We start from the raw sequence: 25,500 nt of genomic DNA on the forward strand, positions 1-25,500 counted from the left end.
GCTGGGTATCTGAAAAAGAAAACCCATGAGTCCAACCATGAATTGATTTTCCATGCAAAGAGAAAGATACTGAAGCAAGAAGACAGGTTCTTAGAACCAACTCTTCCATTACTAATTGTAGGACCAAGACAAAGACTTCTAGCTCTGTTTCTTTATCTCTGAACCAAGGTAGATCAGTTCAGATGCATGGTTCTCAGACATGAGCCTGCATCAGAATCAACTGGAGAGACTTTGCGGATGAGGCCTAAGTATTTTGCATTTCTAACAAGTCCCCAGATGTTGTTGATGCTGGACCATTGGCCTGGCCTCTCCAAGGTATTTTTGCAACCTTCAGCATATATATGATTTGCTAATATATTAATGTCTGTGCAGAACCAGGGCAAAGTTTAAGAAGGTTAAATATCTTCTGAAGTCTCTGGAAAAGGCCTTTGATTTTTAAAAATTTCTAATCTACTTCTAGATTCATTTGAGTGACTCTTTCAGGTCACCTAAATCGCTTTAGGTTGGTTTCTATTGTTTATGCTGTTCATTAAAGAACATAGTTTGTCATTACAGTGTCTGTCACATTCCCTCACCTATAACTAAATCCTGTGAAAAAAATTAAGGCTTTTCCTCCCTTCTCATTCCCTTTTCACAGTAAAGATAGAGCTTATCTTTCACTATCTATCTTTGAAGGCCAATTTTATTCCATTCCTTTTGTCTGCTGTGGGTAACAAAAATGGTTTATGAACCAATCACATTTTTTATATAGTTTTAGGCTTTTGTAATTATACAAAGAGTTCCAATGATTTCTTTCTCATCAGTATTGTTATTTCTAAAATTCTCTGCCTCAGATAACCCATTTTTTGATTTCCAGATACCCTGAGGGGTTATGAGATTCTTCAAAAAAATTATTGATTTTATAATATAAAAAGGGATGTCCATTTTCCTTTTTTGATTGAGATTTCAGACTTCAGTACTAGCTAACTTCAGATCTCTGAGTATTCTAGATAAAAACTTTTTGTCTTAAAATTTTATCAAGAAAGATTCTTAAAGTATGACTGTGTCTTTCACTGATGTATGACACATGATTATTTTATTAACTATGTCACCGAATATTTTAGTTGATATTCTATAAAGAATTAAATGAAGGGTTTCCCTGGTGGCGCAGTGGTTGAGAATCTGCCTGCCAATGCAGGGGACACGGGTTCGAGCCCTGGTCTGGGAAGATCCCACATGCCGCTGAGCAACTAGGCCCGTGAGCCACAACTACTGAGCCTGTGCGTCTGGAGCTTGTGCTCCGCAATAGGAGAGGCCGCGATAGTGAGAGGCCCGCGTGGCGCGATGAAGAGTGGCCCCCGCTTGCCGCAGCTAGAGAAAGCCCTCGCACAGAAACGAAGACCCAACACAGCCATAAATAAATAAATAAATAAATAAATAATAAAAATAAAGGAATTCTTTTTTTTTTTTTAAAGAATTAAATGAAATGTATACTTTTAGTTAATTAAGCTCAGAATTTTTAAATAAAAAAGTCAAGGCAGATATGTGTCTGCACATTTCTGTGTATGCACCCGTTTTTCAGCAGTGCTGGGATGTCTAGCATTATTCTAGTGCTAGGATTTCTTCTAAAGTTTCCCACTAATATCTTAAATTATATAATAGCTAGTTATATCTGTACTATTTAATCCTTAGAGCCAAAGATATCACTGTTCTTGCCCATTTACCTGCAAAATAAAATGGGAAAAAAATTTATGGAGTTATTTATCCCTATGTTCAACTAAGTACACAAATTGGTTACACTGATTAACTTTGTGTAAAAATCTCTCCCTTCCCTAACCGTAACCTGTTTTTTCAAGAGGGAAAGGTTACTTGTAGTACTTTTGAAATTACTTAATTCTTAAGCCAATATGATGAAAATAAAGAGTTCTTTTTTTACACGTGGTCTTAACAAAACAATTACTTATTAATATGTTTGCATTTGTGATGTGAGGGCTCAGGTTTAGCATTCAGTTGAACTTTACCTTGATGTAGTCTGATCTGGTTATACTACCTGTTGAATGGTATTTAATTACCTGGTTCACGTAAAACTTGCTTTTCTCTATAATATAAATGCATACTACCAACAGATTTTGTATGTTGATAGATTTTTAGTGTGATAGTACGTATAGGTTGCTCTGCTCATTTTAATTTTCTTAATTGAGCTCCATGAGTATAGATTAAAGCTCTTGAGAGTCACTTATATTTGGTGAGAAAAAGACTTACTGTGTTAGTTTGAAAGAATGTTTTTCAGATATAGTTGTGCAAGTGAAGTGATCTGCTTCTGCTATGTGTGAGATTGGACTGTTGGTGCTAAAATTTAAAAGGTTCTGCCTGTGGATTGCAGGAAGACAAATGGCACATCTCTAGAAGCAAGGAAAAATAGTGCTGTAATTCAGTGTCATGTTGATAGAAATCGCAACCTTAACCAGTCATCTTTTATTTCTGGCTCAGACAACTAACTATAAAATATAACCCAGATGGTGGAGCTATGATAGCAAAGATACAGAAATGACATTTTGCTGATGAATTTGCTACCCTTTGCTTCTCCACTTTCAGTTTTATACCAGATCTTTTATGATGTAAGTTGTTTGCTTATGTATTTAAGGACAGACCCATAGGATGAAAAATGTGATGAATGGCATTTTTAGATCTTGGATTATTTTAGTTAACTTTTATTTCATTTCCCTCTTCTAATTGCCTTTTTGACTTTTTCTCTCTTATTGCTAAATTCATACTCTAACGTAAATTAGGCTGTGCCATGAATAATGGGTCCTACTTCAATTTATTTCTGATACATATTTAAAGGCATTTCGAATATAGTATTATGCTCAGTCTGTCTGCCTGTCTTGGAATTGGGTATTCTAAAGAATGAAGGGAGTTGGACACATTATACTGTGGTCTCTAGTCTCAGCTGGGTTCACCATAGTAGGCCTCCAGTTGAGATAAAAAAGTTTTCATGAAAGGGTAGTTTAGTGATGCCGGTGTAGGATTGTTTAAAATGTTTTTTGCATTAGAGATTAAGAATGGGTAAGGTAGTGGGTGTGTTACTGCAGTACTAAAGAGGTAAGAGAGGTGCTTCAAGATGGCAGAAGAGTAAGAAGTGGAGATCACCTTCTTCCCCACAAATACATCAGAAATACATCCACATGTCGAATAACTCCTACAGAACACCTACTGAAAGCTGGCAGAAGAACTCAGACCTCCCAAAAGGCAAGAAACTCCCCATGTACCTAGGTAGGGCAAAAGAAAAAAGAAAAAACAGAGACAAAAGAATAGGGACGGGACCTGCACCAGTGGGAGGGAGTTGTGAAGGAGGAAAGGTTTCCACACACTAGGAAGCCCCTTCGCGGGTGGCGGAGGGGGGAAGCTTCAGAGCCACGGAGGAGAGCACAGCAACAAGGGTGCAGAGAGCAAAGCAGAGAGATTCCCGCACAGAGGATCGGTGCTGACCAGCACTCACCAGCCTGAGAGGCCTGTCTGCTCATCCGCCGGGATGGGTTGGGGCTGGGAGCTGAGGCTCGGGCTTCGGAGGTCAGATCCAAGGGAGAGGACTGGGGTTGGCTGTGTGAACACAGCCTGAAGGGGGCTAGTGTGGCGCAGCTAGCTGGGAGGGAGTCCGGGAAAAAATCTGGAGCTGCCTAAGAGGCAAGAGACCACTGTTGCTGGGTGCGCGAGGAGAGGGGATTCAGAGCACCACCGAAACAAGCTCCAGAGATGGGCGCGAGCTACAGCTATCCGTGCGGACCCCAGAGATGGGCATGAAAAACTAAGGCTGCTGCTGCAGCCATCAAGAAGCCTGTGTGCAAGCACAGGTCACTATCCACACCTCCCCTCCAGGGAGCCTGTACAGCCCACCACTGCCAGGGTCCCGTGATCCAGGGACAACTTCCCTGGGAGAACACACGGCACGCCTCAGGCTGTTGCAATGTCATGCTGGCCTCTGCCGCCCGCAGGCTCGCCCTGCACTCCATACCCCTCCCTCCCCCCGGCCTGAGTGAGCCAGAGCCCCGTAATCAGCTGCTCCTTTAACCCTGTCCTGTCTGAGTGAAGAACAGACACCCTCAGGTGACCTACACACAAAGGCAGGGCCAAATCCAAAGCTGAACCCCAGGAGCTGTGCGAACAAAGAAGAGAAAGGGAAATCTCTCCCAGCAGCCTCAGGAGCAGTGGAATAAATCTCCACAATCAACTTGATGTACCCTGCATCTGTGGAATACCTGAATACATAACGAATCATCCCAAATTGAGGCGGTGGACTTTGGAAGCAATGATATATATATTTCTTTCCTTTTTCTCTTTTTGTGAGTATGTATGTGTATGCTTCTGTGTGTGATTTTGTCTGTATAGCTTTGCTTTTACCTTTTGTCCTAGGGTTCTGTCTGTACTTTTTTTTTTTTTTAGTATAAGTTTTAGAACTTGTTATCATTGGTGGATTTGTTTTTGTTTTGGTTGCTCTCTTCGTTCTTTTTTTTTATTACTTAAAATATTTTTTAATTTTTAATAATTATTTTAAATTTTTACTTTAATAACTTTATTTTATTTTAGTTTTTGTTTGTTTCTTTCTTTTTTTCTTCCTCTTATTCTGAGCCGTGTGGATGAAAGGGTCTTGGTGCTCCAGCCAGGCGTCAGGCCTGTGCCTCTGAGGTGGGAGAGACGAGTTCAGGATATTGGTCCACCAGAGACCTCCCAGTTCCACATAATATCAAATGGCGAAAGCTCTCCCAGAGATCTCCATCTCAATGCCAAGACCCCGCTCGACTCAACAACCAGCAAGATACATGCTGGACACCCTATGCCAAACAACTAGCAAGACAGGAACACAACCCCACCCATTAGCAGAGAGGCTGCCTAAAATCATAATAAGGCCACAGTCACACCAAAACACACCACCAGACACGGACCTGCCCACCAGGAAGACAAGATCCAGCCTCATCCACCAGAACACAGGCACTAGTCCCCTCCACCAGGAAGCCTACACAACCCACTGAACCAACCTTAGACACTGGGGGCAGACATCAAAAACAGTGGGAACTACAAACCTGCAGCCTGTGAAAAGGAAACCCCAAACACAGTAAGTTAAGTAAAATGTGAAGACAGTCACACAGCAGATGAAGGAGCAGGGTAAAAACTCACCAGACCAAACAAATGAAGAGGAAGTAGGCAGTCTACCTGAAAAAGAATTCAGAATAATGATAGTAAAGATGATCCAAAATCTTGGAAATAGAATGGAGAAAATACAAAAACTTTTAACAAGGACCTAGAAGAACTAAAGAGCAAGTGAACAATGATGAACAACACAATAAATGAAATGAAAAATTCTCTAGAAGGAATCAATAACAGAATAACTGAGGCAGAAGAATGGATAAGTGACCTGGAAGATAAAATAGTGGAAAAAACGACTGCAAAGCAGAATAAAGAAAAAAGAATGAAAAGAATTAAGGACAGTCTCAGAGACCTCTGGGACATTAAACACACGAACATTGGAATTATAGGGGTCCCAGAAGAAGAAGAGAAAAAGAAAGGGACTGAGAAAATATTTGAAGAGATTATAGTTGAAAACTTCCCTCATATGGGAAAGGAAACAGTTAATCAAGTCCAGGAAGCACAGAGAGTCGCATACAGGATAAATCCAAGGAGAAACACGCTAAGACACATATTAATCAAGCTATCAAAAATTAAATACAAAGAAAAAATATTAAAAGCAGCAAGGGAAAAACAACAAATAACATACAAGGGAATCCCCATAAGGTTAACAGGTGATCTTTCAGCAGAAACTCTGCAAGCCAGAAGGGAGTGGCAGGACATATTTAAAGAGATGAAAGGGAAAAACCTACAACCAAGATTACTCTATCCAGCAAGGATATCATTCAGATTTGACGGAGAAATTAAAACCATTACAGACAAGCAAAAGCTAAGAGAATTCAGCACCACTGGACCAGCTTTACAGAAGCAGTTAGCAGAAGGAAAGAAATCATAAAGATCAGATCAGAAATAAATGAAAAAGAAATGAAGGAAACAATAGCTAAGATCAGTAAAACTAAAAGCTGGTTCTTCGAGAAGGTAAACAAAATTGATAAACCATTAGCCAGGCTCATCAAGAAAAAAAGGGAAAAGACTCAATAGAATTAGAAATGAAAAAGGAGAAGTAACAACTGACACTGCAGAAATACAAACGATCATGAGAGATTACTACAAGCAGCTCTATGCCAATAAAATGGGAAACCTGGAAGAAATGGACAAATTCTCAGGAAAGCACAACCTTCCGAGACTGAACCAGGAAGAAATAGAAAATATAAACAGACCAGTCACAAGCACTGAAATTGAAACTGTGATTAAAAACCTTCCAACAAACTAAAGCCCAAGACCAGATGGCTTCACAGGCGAATTCTATCAAACATTTAGAGAAGAACTAACACCTATCCTTCTCAAACTCTTCCAAAATATAGCAGAGGGAGGAACACTCCCAAACTCATTCTACGAGGCCACCATCACCCTGATACCAAAACCAGACAAAGATGTCACAAAGAAAGAAAACTACAGGCCAATATCACTGATGAACATAGATGCAAAAATCCTCAACAAAATACTAGCACATACAATCCAACAGTACATTAAAAAAGATCATACACCATGATCAAGTGGGGTGTATCCCAGGAATTCAAGGATTCTTCAATATACGCAAATCAATCAATGTGATACACCATATTAACAAATTGAAGAATAAAAACCATATGATCATCTCAATAGATGCAGAAAAAGTTTTCGACAAAATTCAACACGCATTTATGATAAAAGCCCTCCAGAAAGTAAGCATAGAGGGAACTTACCTCAACATAATAAAGGCATAGGTGACAAACCCACAGCCAACATCGTCCACAATGGTGAAAAATGGAGACCATTTCCACTAAGATCAGGACCAAGACAAGGTTGCCCACTCTCACCACTATTATTCAACATAATTTTGGAAGTTTTAGCCACAGCAATCAGAGAAGAAAAAGAAATAAAAGGAATCCAAAACAGAAAAGAAGTAAAGCTGTCACTGTTTGCAGATGACATGATACTATACATAGAGAATCCTAAAGATGCTACCAGAAAACTACTAGAGGTAATCAATGAATTTGGTAAAGTAGCAGGATACAAAATTAATGCACAGAAATCTCTTGCATTCCTATACACTAATGATGAAAAATCTGAAAGAGAATGTAAGGAAACACTCCCCATTTACCATTGCAACAAAAAGAATAAAATATCTAGGAATAAACCTACCTAAGGAGACAAAAGACCTGTATGCAGAAAATTATAAGACACTGATGAAAGAAATTAAAGATGGTACAGATAGATGGAGAGATATACCATGTTCTTGGATTGCAAGAACCAACATTGTGAAAATGACTATACTACCCAAAGCAATCTACAGATTCAATGTGATCCCTATCAAACTACCACTGGCATTTTTCACAGAGCTAGAACAAAAAATTTCACAATTTGTATGGAAACACAAAAGACCCCGAATAGCCAAAGCGATCTTGAGAAAGAAAAACTGAGCTGGAGGAATCAGGCTCCCTGACTTCCGACTATACTACAAAGCTACAGTAATCAAGACAGTATGGTACTGGCACAAAAACAGAAATATAGATCAATGGAACAGGATAGAAAATCCAGAGATAAACCCATGCACATATGGTCACCTTATGTTTGATAAAGGAGGCAAGAATATACATTGGAGAAAAGACAGCCTCTTCAGTAAGGGGTGCTGGGAAAACTGGACAGCTACATGTAAAAGAATGAAATTAGAACACTCCCTAACACCATACACAAAAATAAACTCAAAATGGGTTAAAGACCTGAGTGTAAGGCCAACCACTATAAAACTCTTAGAGGAAAACATAGGCAGAACACTCTATGACATACATCACAGCAAGATCCTTTTTGACTCACCTCCTAGAGAAATGGAAATAAAAATAAACAAGTGGGACCTAATGAAAGTTAAAAGCTTTTGCACAGCAAAGGAGAGCATAAACAAGACGAAAAGACAACCCTCAGAATGGGAGAAAATATTTGCAAATGAAGCAACTGACAAAGGTTTAATTTCCAAAATTTACAAGCATTCATGCAGCTCAATATCAAAAAAACAAACACTTGAATCCAAAAATGGTCAGAAGACCTTAATAGACATTTCTCCAAAGAAGATATACAGATTGCCAACAAATAAATGAAATAATGCTCAACATCATTAATCATTAGATAAATGCAAATCAAAACTACAGTGAGATATATCCCCTCACACCAGTCAGAATGGCCATCATCAAAAAATCTACAAACAATAAATGCTGGGCAGGCTGTGGAGAAAAGGGAACCGTGTTGCACTATTGGTGGGAATGTAAATTGATACAGCCACTATGGAGAACAGTATGGAGGTTCCTTCAAAAACTAAAAATAGAACTACCATACAACCCAGCAATCCCACTCCTGGGCATATACTCTGAGAAAACCATAATTCAAAAAGAGTCATGTACCACAATGTTCATTGCAGCTCTATTTACAATAGCCAGGACATGGAAGCAACCTAAGTGTCCATCAACAGATGAATGGATAAAGAAGAAGTGGCGCGTATATACAATGGAATATTACTCAGCCATCAAAAGAAACGAAATTGAGTTATTTGTAATGAGGTGGATGGGCCTATAGTCTGTCATACAGAGTGAAGTAAGTCAGAAAGAGAAAAACAAATACTGTATGCTAACACATATATATGGAATCTAGAAAAAAAAAAAGGTCATGAAGAACCTAGGGGCAGGACAGGAATAAAGATGCAGACCTACTAGAGAATGGACTTGAGGACACAGGGAGGGGGAAGGGTAAGCTGGGACAAAGTGAGAGAGTGACATGTACATACATACACTACCAAATGTAAAACTGATAGCTAGTGGGAAGCAGCCACATAGCCCAGGGAGATCGGCTTGGTGCTTTGTGACCACCTAGAGGGGTGGGATAGGGAGGGTGGGAGGGAGACACAAGAGGGAGGAGATATGGGGATATATGTATATGTATAGCTGATTCACTTTGTTATAAAGCACGAACTAACACACCATTGTAAAGCAATTATACTCCAATAAAGATGTTAAAATAAATAAATTGGTAAGAGTTGTTTCCTCATGGTGTCCGGCATCATTGCCACCTGAAACTGCCCTCTTGCCTTATTTCTCAAAGGCTGGGGTCTTAGGGCAGTGCCCATTGGATCAGTCACTGGAGAAGGATAGGAAAGGGAGGAAAGGGTTAACATTTATGGAGAACCTTTCAAATTGTGTATAATCTCTTTTAATCCTCACAATGACTCCATGAGGTCAGCACAGGGAATTGAGTTGAGATCTGTGACTCGGAGTTGAGGCTCTGCCTGATGCTCCTGTGCTCTCGTCTGTGTTTTGCATTTGTGTGTGTGTGTGTGTCTCCATTATCATAAAAGACATATCAAAACCTTGTTTTTTAAATTAATTAATTTATGGCTGTGTTGGGTATTTGCTGCTGGGCACGAGGTTTCTCTAGTTGAGGCGAGCAGGGGTTGCTCTTCCTTGTGGTGTGTGGGCTTCTCATTGTGGTGGCTTGTCTTGTGGAGCACGGGCTCTAGGCACGCCGGCTTCAGTAGTTGTGGCACACGGGCTCAGTAGTTGTGGCTCGCAGGTTCTGGAGTGCAGGCTCAGTAGTTGTGGCACACGTGCTTAGTTGCTCCGCAGCATGTGGGATCTTCCCAGAGCAGGGCTCGAACCCATGTCCCCTGCATTGGCAAGTGGATTCTTAACCACTGCGCCACCAGGGAAGTCCCTCAAAACCTTTTTGAGAAAGCAGTATATGCCTTCCTCCTCCCCAAAGTCATCTTAATAATATAGAGAACATGCAAAGAACACAAAAATTCCTCTTGCATTTATTTTGTAAGTATTATTTATTCTTGTTTCAAGTTTTAAGTTTATCTGTTTTCAGAGATGGAGTTTTGGTGTCTCTTAGCCATATTAAGGAGTCATGTGTTTTTTTATACGTATGAATGTACATCAATACCTATTCAAATTAAAAGGACCATTGACAGTTTTTTACAAGTGTGTGTTTAAGGAATGAAAATTAATTTAAATAACTAATGGACTATTATTATGAGCGTAAACATTCTGGTTTAAGCTCTAAAAATGATTATTATTAGTTCCTTTATTTAGATCTTCTAGATACTTTTGGTTATTACATTAGAGACAGCCAACTCCCTGGGCTAATTTGAAGCATAGGAATGTACTATGCTTGCATATTTGTTTTAGTGTGGAGCTTTCTCAGACAGCCTTCTTTGGGCTTTTATTTTATACAGTCTAGTCTGGTGTGAAATCTCTTAGGTTTTATTTTCTCCTTTTGATCTGTGGTCCTGCATTTTTTACTTTTGTCTGGACACTGGCATGTGCTTTCACTGATGTTCTGTTTTTTATCAGGCAAACACAATACCACTTTGGAAAGGGTTGCAGTTGCTTTTGATGCAAGTGCGGTCTTGTTATACCTGCTGTTGTCATCCATGTTAGATAATGTAGCGGTCCCTCTCATCACTTAGGCAATTTAAACCTCAGGATATTTTTGTAACATTGACATTTTATTCAAGAATACTTGTCTCCACTATACACAGAATTTGCATGCAAAAATCTACTGAGGTCACTATTGTATTATTATAATTGTGTGCGGATAGATAGGACTGTGTGTGCGTACGTGCACGTGCTTCTGTTGCATGGTAGGCCTTGTAACTATACAAAAAACCTGTATGTATTCAGGTAACAGTGTAGGTTTTAGAATCTCTGGAACCCTCATTACTCTCTGCAGACTGCACAGTCCTAATGTTAAGTCTTGACAGGACTAGTCCTCCTAAGAAACTGATCATATTTAATCTCAGGACATCTTAAGGAAAATGACTGATTTTGAGTCTTTACATGCCTGTAAGTCATGGAGGTGCTACGGATAGCTAAACTCTGAAATATGAAAGGGTTTTAGATGAAGAATCAATTTCGGCTATATTATATGTCTTAACTGCCTTCCATATTTAGTATGCATTATAATTAGAATCCTCTAATTACTCTCACAAGCAGCTTTAAAGCCAAAGAATATACCTGTATTTCTTTGACTTACATATTTTTTCTAGGTACCTTTTGCAGTTGCAGGCATTTATCTTTTTCAGGAGCTAAATAAACAAGTAAGCAAGCTGTAGGCAAGGGCTGTTAACAATGCATTTGTTTCAGAAAACCCCCAGGCCTTTACTTAAGACATTTTCACGTGTTAGACTCTTAGGAACCAACTATTACATGACTCAATAGGCAAGCCATCCTGGCATGTAGGGGTCTAACAGGGAGAAGCTCCTTTTCTATAATACTTTCAGCAAATCTTTATTGAGAAAGCAGAACCCCAGACTGACAGTGCCTGTGAGAGGAGCTACAGTGGGGGACAGTGACGGCTAGCTGTACGCTGGACTTTTGGTATCACCTGCCAGTTATGTGTGTATTAATTTTTAAGTATGAACAGAAATAGAATATTTTCACACTTGAAAAGAAACTGGATTCTATATTTTGAAGTTTCCACATAGGTATTTGACTTACTCAGTTTAAGATCTTCTGGGGCCTGTAAGCAGAAATTTATTCCTCACAGCATTATTTAACTATTCAAGGGAAGTAATTATGTTTTCATGATTTCTAAAGTAGCTTGGGAAAATTATCTGGTACTTTCTCAAGGGAGAGTCATTTTATTATGTCAACAAAATTTTATGAGTTAGGTAAAAGTGAATTAAATACCTTATCCCATAATTCCCCTGAAAACAAAACTATTAGCTAGAATTAACTGATGCACGGTTGTTTTCTGTAACATGTTGGAACTCTTTCCAAGCCCCAGTTTTCAACAGGATTCTTGTGGTTCACTGATGCTGTGGGGAATAAACGGGTCACTGCCCTCAATGAGTTTGTATTTCAGTAGTAAAGATAAACCTTGAAAATTTATTGAGACAATGAATTATGTTATAATAATCATGCTCTGTTTGTGGCTCTAGACTGAGGACACTTCTTCCCAAACAGTCTCTAAAAGGGCAGATATTAATACCCTGCAACTTAGGATCAGGTTAATGGATGGGAAACACCCGTGCCCCTTTGAATTCTTTCAACCATGCCATCACCCTCATGATTGCCTTCCTCTGGATCCCAAGTCATTTTCTTCTATTCATCCTGAACTTCAGTACTGGTGTCAAACTTGCTTTCTTCACTCCCAAGGCCCACCATTATCCTGATGGCTTTGGTATATTTGTGGAAAGTTCCTTCACCTCCTCATCTCCAAAAATCACCTACCTTTTTTAACCTGCTGCTCTTATTATACAGATCTTATAATATCTCACAAGGGTTCTAGCTTTACATGTAAACATCTCACCTTCTGACCATAACATAAATTAATCTCTTTCTACTTGATTAATTTCACTGAGATCATCCATTAGCCTCATGGGGAGCATCTGTTGATCAAACCATCTGTCTTTTGCTAATTCATCAATTTGCTCATTGTATCAAAATTTGATTTCTTTGTAATCTTTTTTTGGTCACATTTTCTATTTCCATAAACTCCTTGATTCCTTTTTTTCTGTCTACTTTTTATGAGCTTAAAATCAAGCAAATTCTATTTTAAATAGAATCACGCTCCATGGTAGATCAGGATCACTAGAAATTCACAGTCACTAACTTCCGATGGGCCCACAATACTCCTGGAGATCCTATCACACTTTTCGTTTCAATTCCTTTTCTCCTCTTCTCTCCATTCTACTCCATTCATTTCTCTCCTAACTCCAACCGCTCCTCCTTCCCACTAGCTCATCCCTTGTAGCTGAGAAAACTGAGGCCATACAAGAGAAACTCCCTTATCTACCAATCCTACAAATCCTACTCTTATCTTCATTCATCCTCTCCTTCTTTCCTCATGTTATAAAAGAAGTAGAGCCCCTCCTCTCGCCTGTGATTTGGATCCCGTGCTATTCTATCTCACATTAACAGTTATTTCTCTCATGTACACTCAAACATTCCCTTCAAATTGAATCATCCTCATCAACTTCAAAACATCTAAGTGTTTTCCATCCTAAAAATGATAATAAAAAGTTGAACGCTTCCCTTGACCCCATATCTTCTTCCATCCTTGGTTAGATTTCTCCACCGATTCAGGCATACTTCCTGTAGGAGGGTTACAAAGATCTCCACTCCTGTGCTGTCTTCATTATTGTCTAATATGGTTTCCATTTCTGTTACTTCATACGATGGTACTTCAGTTGGTCACTGTTAATCACAGTGTTACATATAAGGAGTGGTTTTGTTCCAGCTTTACTGAGATATAATTGACATATAACATTATGTAAGTTTAAGGTGTACAATGTGCTGATTCGATACAAGTATGTATCGCAGAATGATTACCACTATAGCATTAGCTAACACCACCCTGTCACATAATTACCATTTCTTTTTCGTCATGGGAACATTTAAGATTCACTCTCTTAGCAACTTTCAAGTATGTAATACAGTGGTTTTAAACACAATCACCATGCTATACATTAGATCCGCAGAAATTATTCATCTTATAACCAGAAATTTGTGTTCTCTGGTATGACATCATTTCTATGTGGAATCAAAAAAAAAAAAAAAACCCTCAAAGAAACAGAGACTAGAATGTTGGATACTAGGGTCTGGGGTTTGGGAGAAGTGGGGATATGTTGGTCACAGTGTACAAACTTCTAGTTATAAGATATATATGAGGGTGTTTTTAATCTCCATCTTACTTAGTGTTTGATCAGCATTTGGTCCTGACATCTCTTCTCCTTTAGATATTCTTTTATTGGCTTTTATGATACCATGTACATCCATTTCCCTTTTATATCTCTACACACTTTATTTTTTCTCAGTTTCCTCTGTCTTTTTGTAGGTTCATCTTCCTTTATCCTATCAGGGTGAAAAGTATGGCAAAAAGAGAGAAGGTGGCTTGGGATGGATCCTTGAGAATCCAATGTTTAGAGTTTGCATGAGAGAAAGAGAAGTCAGTTATATGTAATGATGCTAACATACTTATGTTCATGTATATTATACACTGTGTGTGTGTATATATGTATATATAATTTGTTATTGTTGTTGTTCAGCTAGCATTTATTGAATGTCTGCTATGTGCCAGGTAGTAAGAATAAGCTTTGAGGACACAAAGTTGAGTCAAGCACAGCTCCTTACTTTGAGGCCTCACATTGACATCAGAGATGTAGATGTATGTGCTTTACTAGCACTGATACGGATGGACCTGCAGCTTTAGTAATGTTGGTTAAGATGACTATTTTATTCAGGTGACTATTTTATTACAGATGACTATTTTATTCATTATCCAAATTTGGACAGGAACATATAGAAGTAAACCTATTTCTATTCTGTAGGTTTTCATTTTGTTACATTTATTCTTTGAAGGCAAATGTGTAATTTACTTTGAACTTTACATTAACAATATTCAGTGTTTTAAGCATCAAATCACAGAAAACATATTTGAGGAGGTTTATGGGAACAAAATACCAGTTTATTCTAGGGTATTTTGGTTTTTTTTTTTTTTTTATTTTCCAAATTCAGGGCAGGGAGTTAAGTTTTTGAAAAGAGAGGAGGGAATGGGAAGAAATTTCATTTTAGTACATGTGTCCTTTATGGATATTTTCTTCCCATGATGGCAGTGGTGCCCCTTAACCTAGAATGCTTACCGTGTGCCAGGAGCTGTGCTAAATGGTTCACGTGTGTTATCTCATTTAATTCCCCCTTAACCTTGAGGTGGATACTAATAGTTTCTTTTTATAGAAAAAGAAACTTAGGTTTAGACTGTACATCAGTTAAATTACATAAGTAACTTTACATATGTTTTTCTATAAGTTAAAGTTAACATTTAAAGAATGTGAACTCCATGTATATCTGACTTTGGAGCCTACACTTTTAACACTGTGATATATTGAAAGAAAAATAAGTGCAAGTTTTTATTTCAGATTTTTCTCCTGTCCATAATGTCTTGTCTTACATGGCATTCCATATATCATTTAATCATTTCACATATACCATTCAATCTTCACAACAAACCTGAGTTATGGGCAAGGCCAGTATTGCCCATCTGAGGCTCTGAAGACATGGTTAAATTAGTTGCCTGGGTTACATGTGATAGCAAACCAGCAACCAGAGCCCAGGCTCCTTACTTTGAGTTCGGCTTTCCATTATATGAGGTACTTCTTCTGCATTAATTCAGTTTGCCAAAAGATAAAGTTGTTCTTGTTCTTTAGGGTTCGCCGCCTCCCCTCCTTTAATTTGACTTGACTTCACTTATTTAGTTAATAATCCAAGAATGTTGCTAGAGTAGCAAAAATTTGATTAGAATCATCACCTTCAGTATTTCAGGTAACAGAGTGGAGTGGAAACAGCATGAAAAGCAGAGCCCTTTCATTCTGTTCTCAGGCTGGCCTCCTGGATGGGTTCAAGTTGACATCTGGTATGGCTTCCCTTGCTGTCTTCTCCTGGGAAGCCCTAGTTTTCTATTTGACACCCAGCATTAGCTCTGACCTGAGCATTAGCCCAAGCAAGTTTTGCATAATTAAGCTGTTGAGATTGGTTTTCCCTGAGTGGACAGAAGAGACTTACAAGGTGAGGGCTCTGTTAAAGTGATAAAGCTGATTAGATACTTAGCAGTAAAGGAATCTGATCTTAGAAATTTCCTCTTGCTCTAGTTAATGAGGCAGAGACAACACTTAGGGAAAATGAGGTCACTAAAAAGAGAAACAGTTTTTTTTTCTTTACTAAAGAACCAATTCTTTCACTCCCTTTTAAATCAAGGCCTAAATTTATTGTCCAGAATAAAGCTCAATTTAAATGAACAAATAAGAAACTTTTCCTCAGGGGTGTAGTAAACATGTTTAAACTTACCACCTACGAAGCAAAACAATTCGAGAAAGTAAAACTAAGATAAGCCTAGAATTAATATAATTTAGTTAATGCTGACTGTAACAAACCTGAAATAATGAACTGATTAATTATTCAGCTGTGTGGTCTATTCATAAGAATGTATTTTTTCCAAAAATAATTTTCTCATTTTTTCTTTCTATACTTTCCCTTTCCTTGGACTACCATTTGAGCAAGTAAAACTTGTTTTCCTGGGATATTCTTATACAAATGTCCTATATTAACAATGTTCATAATCTTACCTTTTGGTTTATATAGCACTTTTACAGATGCTACTGTTTAATCCTCACAAAACTTTATAATGAAAGCTGCATTATCTCCATATTATGGAGTTGGGACTTGTCTCTTAAAGGTTATGTGATTTGCTCAAGAATTTGTAAATAGGAGAGTTGGGTGTCAAATACAAATTTTCTCACCCCCAAGAAAGTGGCCTGTACCACAATTGCTCCAAGTTATACATTATTTAAAGTCTCTACTTCTCGCCTCTATTTCTTGCTAAACCTTTGTTCCAATATTTAGAAAGTGACATGACAGTTGTTCTCATGTCAAATACCTTCATGTGAAATGCAAATGATATGTATACACACACTCACGTATACACACACTCACACATACACACACATATATTTCTGTCTTTATAGATTAGCCCTCCTTTCATCATGAAGTATTTGTCTTCCCCCAAAAACCTCATTCTCCTACTTCTCAGCTTTAACTTATTCCAGGGAAATTAATAGTCATAAAGGGCAAACTTGAAGTAGAAAAGAACTAACACAGGAGGTAGCTTATGATGGGAGTGATTGGAGGGGAGGTGAACCATCCACCCAGCCTGCTGTGTCCCATTGTCATTGGCTTTGGGGTGGATGTAGATATGGTATGAGAATGGGAAGGATGTAATGCTGATGATACTATTTAGTCAATAGAATATCTAATTAGTTTGCTATTTAAAATGACACTTTAAAAATTTAACATATTAAACTTTTAAAGGAAATTTAAAGTCTATTTAAATGAAATGTTCTACTCTGTTTGTTTCTTGATCTTGAGAGGAAGTGTAGGGAAGTTGATGGAAGATTAGATCCTGGAGGTTGACTTGGGTCCATCCCTGGCTCTACGACTTGTTAGCTGTTAGACTTTGGTGCAGTCACTTAACTTTCTTTAAACTGAGGATAAAAATAATAACTACCTCATATGATTGTAGTGAAGATGTAATGAATTTGTGTGTGTGCAGAGAGAGAGAGAGAGAAAGAGAGAGGAGGGAAGCAACAGCAGATGTGAGCATGAATGAGCATGCTCAGTTAGAACAGTCTCTTGAGTATAGTAAGTGCTCAGTAAAAACAATAAAAACAATCAAACTTATCCCCCTCCACTTCAGTAAAACTGTGTCAGAAGTTACCAGAGAACCCTTAATGGCTAACTTTAATTGATACTTTTTTAGTTTTCCTTGACCTCTCTCCTACAGTTCATGTTTTTTGCCATAGTCTGCATCTATTTTATTCAGACTCTTAAATTTCTAGTTTGTTGTTCTATTTTTACACAGTTACAGCAAGCTTCAGTGTTTTCACTTTCTCCCATAGAGGCCCTAAATCTGTGCTGAGCTAGAACCACAGCCTGATTCCAGAACTGGCAAATAGTCCCATGGGAAAGAAGATCCGGGGATCACATTGGAGAGATCCTGTCCTCCTAAAATTTGTGCTCATCTAGATGCCATTGTTTACGCAGATATCTGATGTTTTAAAATTATGGTCATTGTAATTTATCTGGCCTTTTCTAATCCTTTTGTTGGGAGTGTTGACCTGCCTGACTGGGGGGAGTGCCTTCCTCGACCATTCTGTCTGAATCGTACTTTGTTGGCCTTACCTCTGCTGGCTGTCTTCTTGCCTTCCATGTCATGGTTTGCTGCTCTTTATCTTCTATGCCGTCTTACTCACCAATCCCTGTAACTTTCAGATCTATAGCTTACTCACTGCCGTGATGATGACTTCCAAATCTATAGCTTTATTTTAAAGCCATCTCTTCTCTTTGAGATATGTCTGTCTAGTTATCTCCTAAGCATTTACCCCATATGTATCTTAGGCTAATCGCATCTGAAATGTCTGAAATGTACTTAGTTATCTTCTCCCTCAAATTTGTATCTTTTTCTGTATCAGGTGTTCTGGCTAGGCATCCTTATAGTGTTGGGGCATGGGGTAGGCTGCCCCAAAATGTGCCTCAGCGGTGTACTGATTATTTTCAATGAGTTTCTTAAGAAATGGCCAGTGCAAGAGGGATACTCTGACCCTTCTTTCTGTCTTTCTGAAAGCAGGAAATAAATCTCTCATGTGAAAGGTTGTACCCCCTGCATCTGGAGGTAGAAGAACACCCTTATCACCCTTATCTCTTATCAGAGATAGAGAATGTGGAGCTGAAAAGTCTGTGTAAACAAACCTTGCTACTTCACTAATTTACTACCCCAGGTCCAAACTCTGTTTAGGTTCTTCACTAATTGAGCACCCAAAAATGTTTCCTGTCGCTTCCTCACAAATTTATTGTTTCTTTGTCTAAAAAGCATAAAAGCTACCTGCTTTGGCCACTTCTTAGGTCCCATTTCTATGAGGCCTGCGGGAAGTTTCCTCCTTCTGGACAACAGACAATAGCATTATCTACCTAGAGACCCAGGCCAGGAATGAGAATTTTCCTATTATTTCTATACAACTAATGAATCAATAATTTCTATTTTGTCTATTTCTTTAGTATTATTTCTTTTATCTCTCCTTTTTCTTCTCATCTTTCTATTTTCACTGCTACTAGCATATTATTTGTTTGTTTCTAGTCTTCTTTGGGGCCATCCTCCACCTTTTAGCCAAATATATTTCTTTATTTTTTTATTTTTATTTTTTAAAATTTATTTATTTATTCATTTATTTTTGGCTGCGTTGGGTCTTCGTTGCTGCACGGGCTTTCTCCAGTTGCAGCGAGTGGGGGCCACTCTTTGTTGCGGTGCACGGGCTTCTCATTGCGGTGGCTTCTCTTGTTGCGGAGCACAGGCTCTAGGCACACGGGCTTCAGTAGTTGTGGCACGTGGGCTCAGTATTTGTGGCTCGTGGGTTCTAGAGCGCAGGCTCAGTAGTTGTGGCGCACAGGATTAGTTGCTCCATGGCATGTGGGATCTTCCCAGACCAGGGATCGAACCCGTGTCCCCTGCACTGGCAGGCAGATTCTTAACCGCTGCACCACCAGGGAAGTCCCGAGCCAAATATATTTGTAATAGACCAATTAGATTATATTTTATTCCTACTTTAAATATCAGTTTCCAATATGTTTCCTAAAATGTTTTGCAAAACACTCCAAAGATAACCTATGTCTCTCCACGAATAAAGGAGCCCATAGTCAAATAAAATGTTGAAATGTGGCATGCTTAATCCGTTTTCTCTTGAAGAGTCACAGCACACATTACTAAGGGAAAGTCTTTACGAAGTTCTGTGATTGACTGTAACAACAAAATTCTAAAACATTAGCTTATATTTGAACATTGATTTTTAAAAATATATTTATTAAAATATTTATTAATAATATATATATTTTTAATTGATTAATCGTTGACAGGATATGCTCCTGACTTCACTCCCATGGTATTCAAAGTCTTCCATGCCTACTTCTCTAATTTCATCTCTTCCCTCTTGAGTCTTTGTAACTATACAGATTACATTCATTTGGTTTCCCAAACACAGAGTTCTGTTCTATTCCACTGTATATGGTTCCTTTTGCCTGGAGTAACACTAATCTATCTGATGACCTCTGTCTTTGAAAATTCAGCTATTTAAAAGCTTAGATCAGTTGATGTCTTTGCTGGTTAGCATACTGCTTGGCACATTTGTAGGTGCTCAATATATGTTAAATAAATAACAAAAATGGAAAAAGTCAATAAGGGAAAAATGTAGAGATATGAGATTTGCTCTATCTGCCTATTCATTCTGCCTGTATATTGCCCATTCAGGAAATCTACAACACTTAATAATAGTTGCTTTAAAAATTTAGTGAGAACTGCTTGACCCCAATAATTTAATTGCTCTTCAAAAAAATGTTGTTTACCTGTACAAGGTTTAGGAAATTACATTATAAGATGAAATTTTAATTCTTATTGGATGAAAATTAAATTTTAATTTTCGTAAGTATGTTATAGCTATTTTTCTTTCACTGTGAAAATTCCTTAAAATTGATTGTTGTAAGTGTTTTCTATTTCTTCCTGACAGGTAATATTTGAAGCTGAAGTCTCAGGAGGGAGAAGTGGTTATATTGCCATTGATGACATCCAAGTCCTGAGTTATCCTTGTGGTAGGTTGTGATTAAGAACTGTATTTTTCTATATCCTTTCAACACTTGTCTTATATTGGTAGTGACTATTGATTATCACTTGGTCATTGCTGTCTCTTTTGTTGTTACTCATAGCCTTTTGTTCAGTTTTAAAAGAACACTGAAATATTTCTAGAGTTTTTGAATCAAATATTTTTCAGACTTGTACTACACATGTTAAAGGATTCTTTTAATTAATTACTGTTCAAAAGAAAACCACAGTCCCAAAAATGGCATCACTCATGCTAAAAGTTCATGATACAAAACCTAGATTTATACCTGATCCAACTGCAGTTTCAGCTTCTTCCAGAAATGTTATCTTAATTGACCAGTCTGGATTTCATGGTCAAGCACCAGTAGGATAATCTGTCCTGTGATCCCTCTCCATCTCCCAGAGAAAGAAGAGGTGATCTGAATCATAAAACCCTTGCTGTTCCTCAAAGAAGATGTCCTGGCCTAAAAATTATTACTTCTTTTCTTTTTGCTAGTAGCTCCCTTGCCCCACTCTTCTTCTTATAAAAACCTTCCATTTTGTACAACCCCTTCGATCTGTCTTATAATTAATAGTTGGGATGCTGCCTGATTCATGAATCCCCTAATAAAGCCTGTTAGATCTTCAGTTTATTTAGTTGACATTATTTTTGACAGAAAAAATTAAAAATGTAAATGAAACTCTAGGTAGGACTCATTCCATCTTTTGGTATTATTAAATTGCCTAGGAAAGCAAAGAATAACATATCAGTTCAGTGAAAAGAAAGTAAAAAGAAGCCTCACCAACTTATGTGATCTGCTAAGTTGAAAGTTGGGGTGAAATGAAGAAAATGAATTAACTCATTCCAAACTTAAGACTAATTTTTTAATGTCATAATAAATTTCTGGCTAATTCATATTAAACAACAAAACAATAGAAAGCACACAAAACAAGGAACTCAATTTATTAACACATAGTTTGGTATGTCCTTAGATGCACATTGATTGGTCTTCAGATGGGGTAACTACATTTGTGTTTATATCACATACCCTGAAAGACAATTATTGCATGCATTCAGTAGAGCCAGGCATAAAACTGTTGGTATAAATTCAGACTTAAGCTATATCTCCCAACAGCAGTGATTTATAGGGCCCATGAATTCTAGATGATCTCTTCAGTAACCCTCCTGGTGGAAATTCTCTAATACTTTATAAACAGCATGCACAGGGGGCACCATGCCAGGGGCCAAGGCTCATGCTCCTGCTAACTGGTTGTCAAACCCTAGTGTGCCTCAGAATCACCAACTGGATGTGGCAGATCACACATTGCTTGGCCCCTCGCCTGGTTCTGATTGTTCCCAGGTGATACTAATGCTGGATAGTCTTGAGTTCACAATTTGAGAACCACTGTTCTAGCTTGTGTTCTAGTGCAAGCATTCCTTTTTCTGAAGCACCTACTGAGATGAGGCACTGGAGAAAGATGTAGCAGGCAAAGGTCAAATGATTCATTACATGTGGTGTATTCTGAGAAAAAGGAGAACAAAAGTATCTCACACAAAGTTCAAGTTGGTTTACTAAGCTCCTTCAGTCCATTCATATATGAGAATGATGTTTCCATCTACTGTTCATTTACACTTCTTGAAAGAAGATATTAAAGAAAGGCTTTCATGAGTAAACAAGTTAAAAAATACAGAAATTGAGCACAACAGTAGTTTCATTGTGATATGGTCCTCCATGCACTATCTTTACTCACTGAGGCTTAGCTTTTCCCGTTTATGTTTCCTTTCAGTTGAAAACATGAATAAGCTTCAGTTTTAAAAGGTAATTATAGAGAATGCTTGTTTGACAGTCATATAACTCATGTATATTTTGATTGCAGTCATCACTTTTTTGTTGGTCTAATACTTCTTTTGGGTAACTTTCTTAGGACTATGAAGGAATAGGAGGTGGATTTAACAACAGTTAAGCTAATACTCTGAGAGGAAGAAGAACAGTCCCTTACCTTGTTCTTTGAAGTACTAGAGGATTATAGTTATTGAAATTTCTTTAAAAAAGAAAAGAAAGATGTAACTGCTTAAATTGTAACTTAATAGTTCAACGGCCATGTATTTGTCAGTTTTTGAGCTGTCATTCTATGTTTTCCTTATAGTTTTCTATTACGCTCTGCTTTGTGCCTATTTGATCTCTTTTGTTTGCTTTGACTTGTAACTGTTTTATTATCACCCTAATGCAACATGCTACGGGGGTCCTCCAGCAGTTATCGTTGGGTGCTCACTCTGTATAGAATTGCTCTAGCAATTATGGGGCGATACGTAATAAAGCTATTAAAAAAAGAGAACTGAGCGTGAGAGAGGCAACAGTGTCTTTCAGCACAGAGAAAACTCAATTTTCTTTCATACGACATTAGTCTTGGCCAAAGGTAAAAGTATGAACAACATTATTCTGTTGGGAAAAAGTAACACGGCATGTTTTCTTCATGTGGAAAAAAGTCATTTTTTTCTTGCCTTCACAGATAAATCTCCTCATTTCCTCCGTCTGGGGGATGTAGAGGTCAATGCAGGGCAGAATGCTACATTTCAGTGTATCGCTACAGGGAGAGACGCTGTACATAACAAGTTATGGCTGCAGGTAAGGCCACATTGGCAGCTGGACTAAAGGGTACACTTGATTTTTAAAAAATCACAAATTCTTTCTCCCTGTGTATGTGTGTGCGGGGGTGGGGGGTGGAATATGTGTGTGACAGGTTGTCTTTTGTGTAGGTTTGATTTAATTTGCTGCAGATTCATTTCAGATATTTCTATTTTTGGAATATGAATAAAAATATAACAGTGTATAGTTAATAAGTATTTGGGTGAGTTATTCATGAACTCATTAGAGAATCATAATTCTCTAATGTTGTGTCCAAACTGTAAAAACAATTTTTCTAGATCCATTCAAAATAGGAAAAAAATCTCATTTAATATTTTGAAAACAACTTACAAGAGCATAGTACTTAAGCAGGAACTGTCATACTCTGATAAAGTTTTCAAAAGTATTTTAAGAAACCTTTGGGAGTATTTCTGGAAATGTGAATTGGAAGAGAGCCAATTAGAATTTTTTTCAGGATTTTTGTGTATAAGGGTTAATCACAGATCTGAGGACAAGATATTTGCCTTGCACATATTAAATCCGCAATAAATGTGTATTTAATGAATTGCAGTTTAGCATACGTGTTGGGGAAATGTAAATGGTGCATATAAAGAGCTTTAAAAGAATCTGTGAGAAAACAGTGACTAAGGAATGTGCCATATCTTCAGAGAATATCTGTCAATCCTGGGGCAGAGGTGGGTGGGGAGGTGGGAGGAGCTAAGAACAACTAAAGCCTTGAGGCTGGACCTAGGGCAGATGACTGTTGAGCTAAATATTTGAAGCTAGAATGTAAGAAATAATATTCTCTGAGCACCTTTATTATTATTATTATTGTTTAATTCTGTTTGCACCAGAATGAGGAAAGGGATTTAATTAGTTAGAATTTTAAATTCCTGAGAATGCCAATAGAGACCAAAAAGGAAAATCATTAGCTTAGTTTCTTGAACATAGACATCAGGCTTTATTTTATGATACCTTTAGAGAGATAAAATTAGTGTCAAGGATCATCATTAGGTTTCAGGAAGTTGGGGTAATAATTATAATAAATGATTATTGAAATCATACCAATATAATGCCTGATATTGTACTGGGTGTTATAAATGTGTTTTTTCATTCAATTCCCACATCCAATCGGATGTTATAACAGATGTATTTCATATAAATCTAATTATAGCTACTTTTGTAATTTATTTGATATGTGGATATCAGGATACCATCCTGAATACGTGAAAAGGAAATGAACTCTCTCCTTTTTTCCCTGTGATTATGCTAATTTCCACTACAAGTATTTAAATATAAGATAATTCTTCCTGCAGAGTGTATTGTATAATGTACAACTTGTTTCATCATCTAAACATCCAGTTAGAATCCCTCTTAACTTTCTCTGTCTCTCAGCCTATATATTGATAGTATTAAGAATGTGTTTAGATATATTTTCTAATTACTTTGCTAGTCATTTTTCATTTACGTAGAGACATTTTTGGCATTTGATTTTTATTGTTATCTATATAGTCTTGTCTTGGAGAACCAGAGACTCCGCAGTCTGCCCCTGGGTTTACACCCCAGGATTTAATGTGACGTTGAAATAAAAAGGGTTTTGTGTACTTAGACACCAGCTGCCTTGTGGCAACAAAGACTTTCTGGCCCTGCTGGTCTGAGTGGGTTGCAGTCAAAATACTACTCGTTTATTGTTTGTTTCTTACTTTTGTAAATTGGCTCATTTCATTATAGTTTTAAAAAATTTTCCTCTTGCCATTTTTCAAATAAAGATGAGAGATAAAAATATTCTGTTCAATTTCTGTTCTGCTTTCTTTTTTCTCCTCTTCTTTCTCTTTACAGTTTCCAAGGTGAATTTATATATTTCTCATCTATTTTGACATTGCCCAATTCTTCAGCAACTTACATGCTTATTCATGAAAAAGCTTTCCTGCCTTTTTCAATAATACCACTTAAATTACCTTAACTTATTCTCTTGAATCATTCTTCTCCATATTTAAGAAACATTGAAGATTATCAATTGCCTGGTTTAGGGTTGTTTTCAAATAAATAAGACTGAGATATAGAGATAAAGGTGTAGATATATGGATATAATTGATATGTGTGCATCTATAGAGTGAGTGAATCAGAAAGTGGCCAATGATTAAAAAAAATGATCCATCTTTTGCTGAAACTAGTAGAAACATAATAAAGGGAGAAGAATCTTGGTTCCACAGTGCATCTACAGGCCAACACACACAGATAGATGTCAAGTTATTTTTGCTTGGTGTAGAACAACTTCCTAAAGGTCAAGGGGCCCAGTTCTTAATTCTAACCTTAATTCTAACTCTAATTCTTATAACCCAGTTAATTGTATTGGCTTAGAGAATTCATTGAACTTTTCCAGGCCATAGATTTTTTTTATCTATAAAAGGAGATGTGGGTAGAGACCAAAATCCCTTACAGCTGTAAGATGCTAAACCAGGTCTCTACATTATTTTCGATGGTCTGAAACATGGCCTTGATCACCTTTTTTTGTTTCATGGAGGAATATAAAATTTTTAAGTTATTAGTTTTGTGTGGGAAAAAAATC

General features: G+C 37.5%; 1 protein-coding gene across 6 annotated transcripts in view; it reads left to right on the top strand.

Annotated features, from left to right (window-relative positions):
• PTPRK (protein tyrosine phosphatase receptor type K) overlaps nucleotides 1-25,500 on the top strand; it is a 546,316-nt gene that overhangs the window by 261,517 nt on the left and 259,299 nt on the right. For all 6 annotated transcript variants that reach the window (XM_082406089.1, XM_082406090.1, XM_082406087.1 and 3 more), the window contains exons 4-5: nucleotides 20,234-20,315; nucleotides 22,816-22,931. In XM_082406089.1, coding sequence (XP_082262215.1) covers nucleotides 20,234-20,315; nucleotides 22,816-22,931 — 198 coding nt within the window. The remainder of the gene's footprint in view (nucleotides 1-20,233; nucleotides 20,316-22,815; nucleotides 22,932-25,500) is intronic.

The sequence above is a fragment of the Balaenoptera borealis genome (genome assembly GCF_965194805.1).
Source record: "Balaenoptera borealis genome assembly, chromosome: 9".
Taxonomy (NCBI): Eukaryota; Metazoa; Chordata; class Mammalia; order Artiodactyla; family Balaenopteridae; genus Balaenoptera; species Balaenoptera borealis.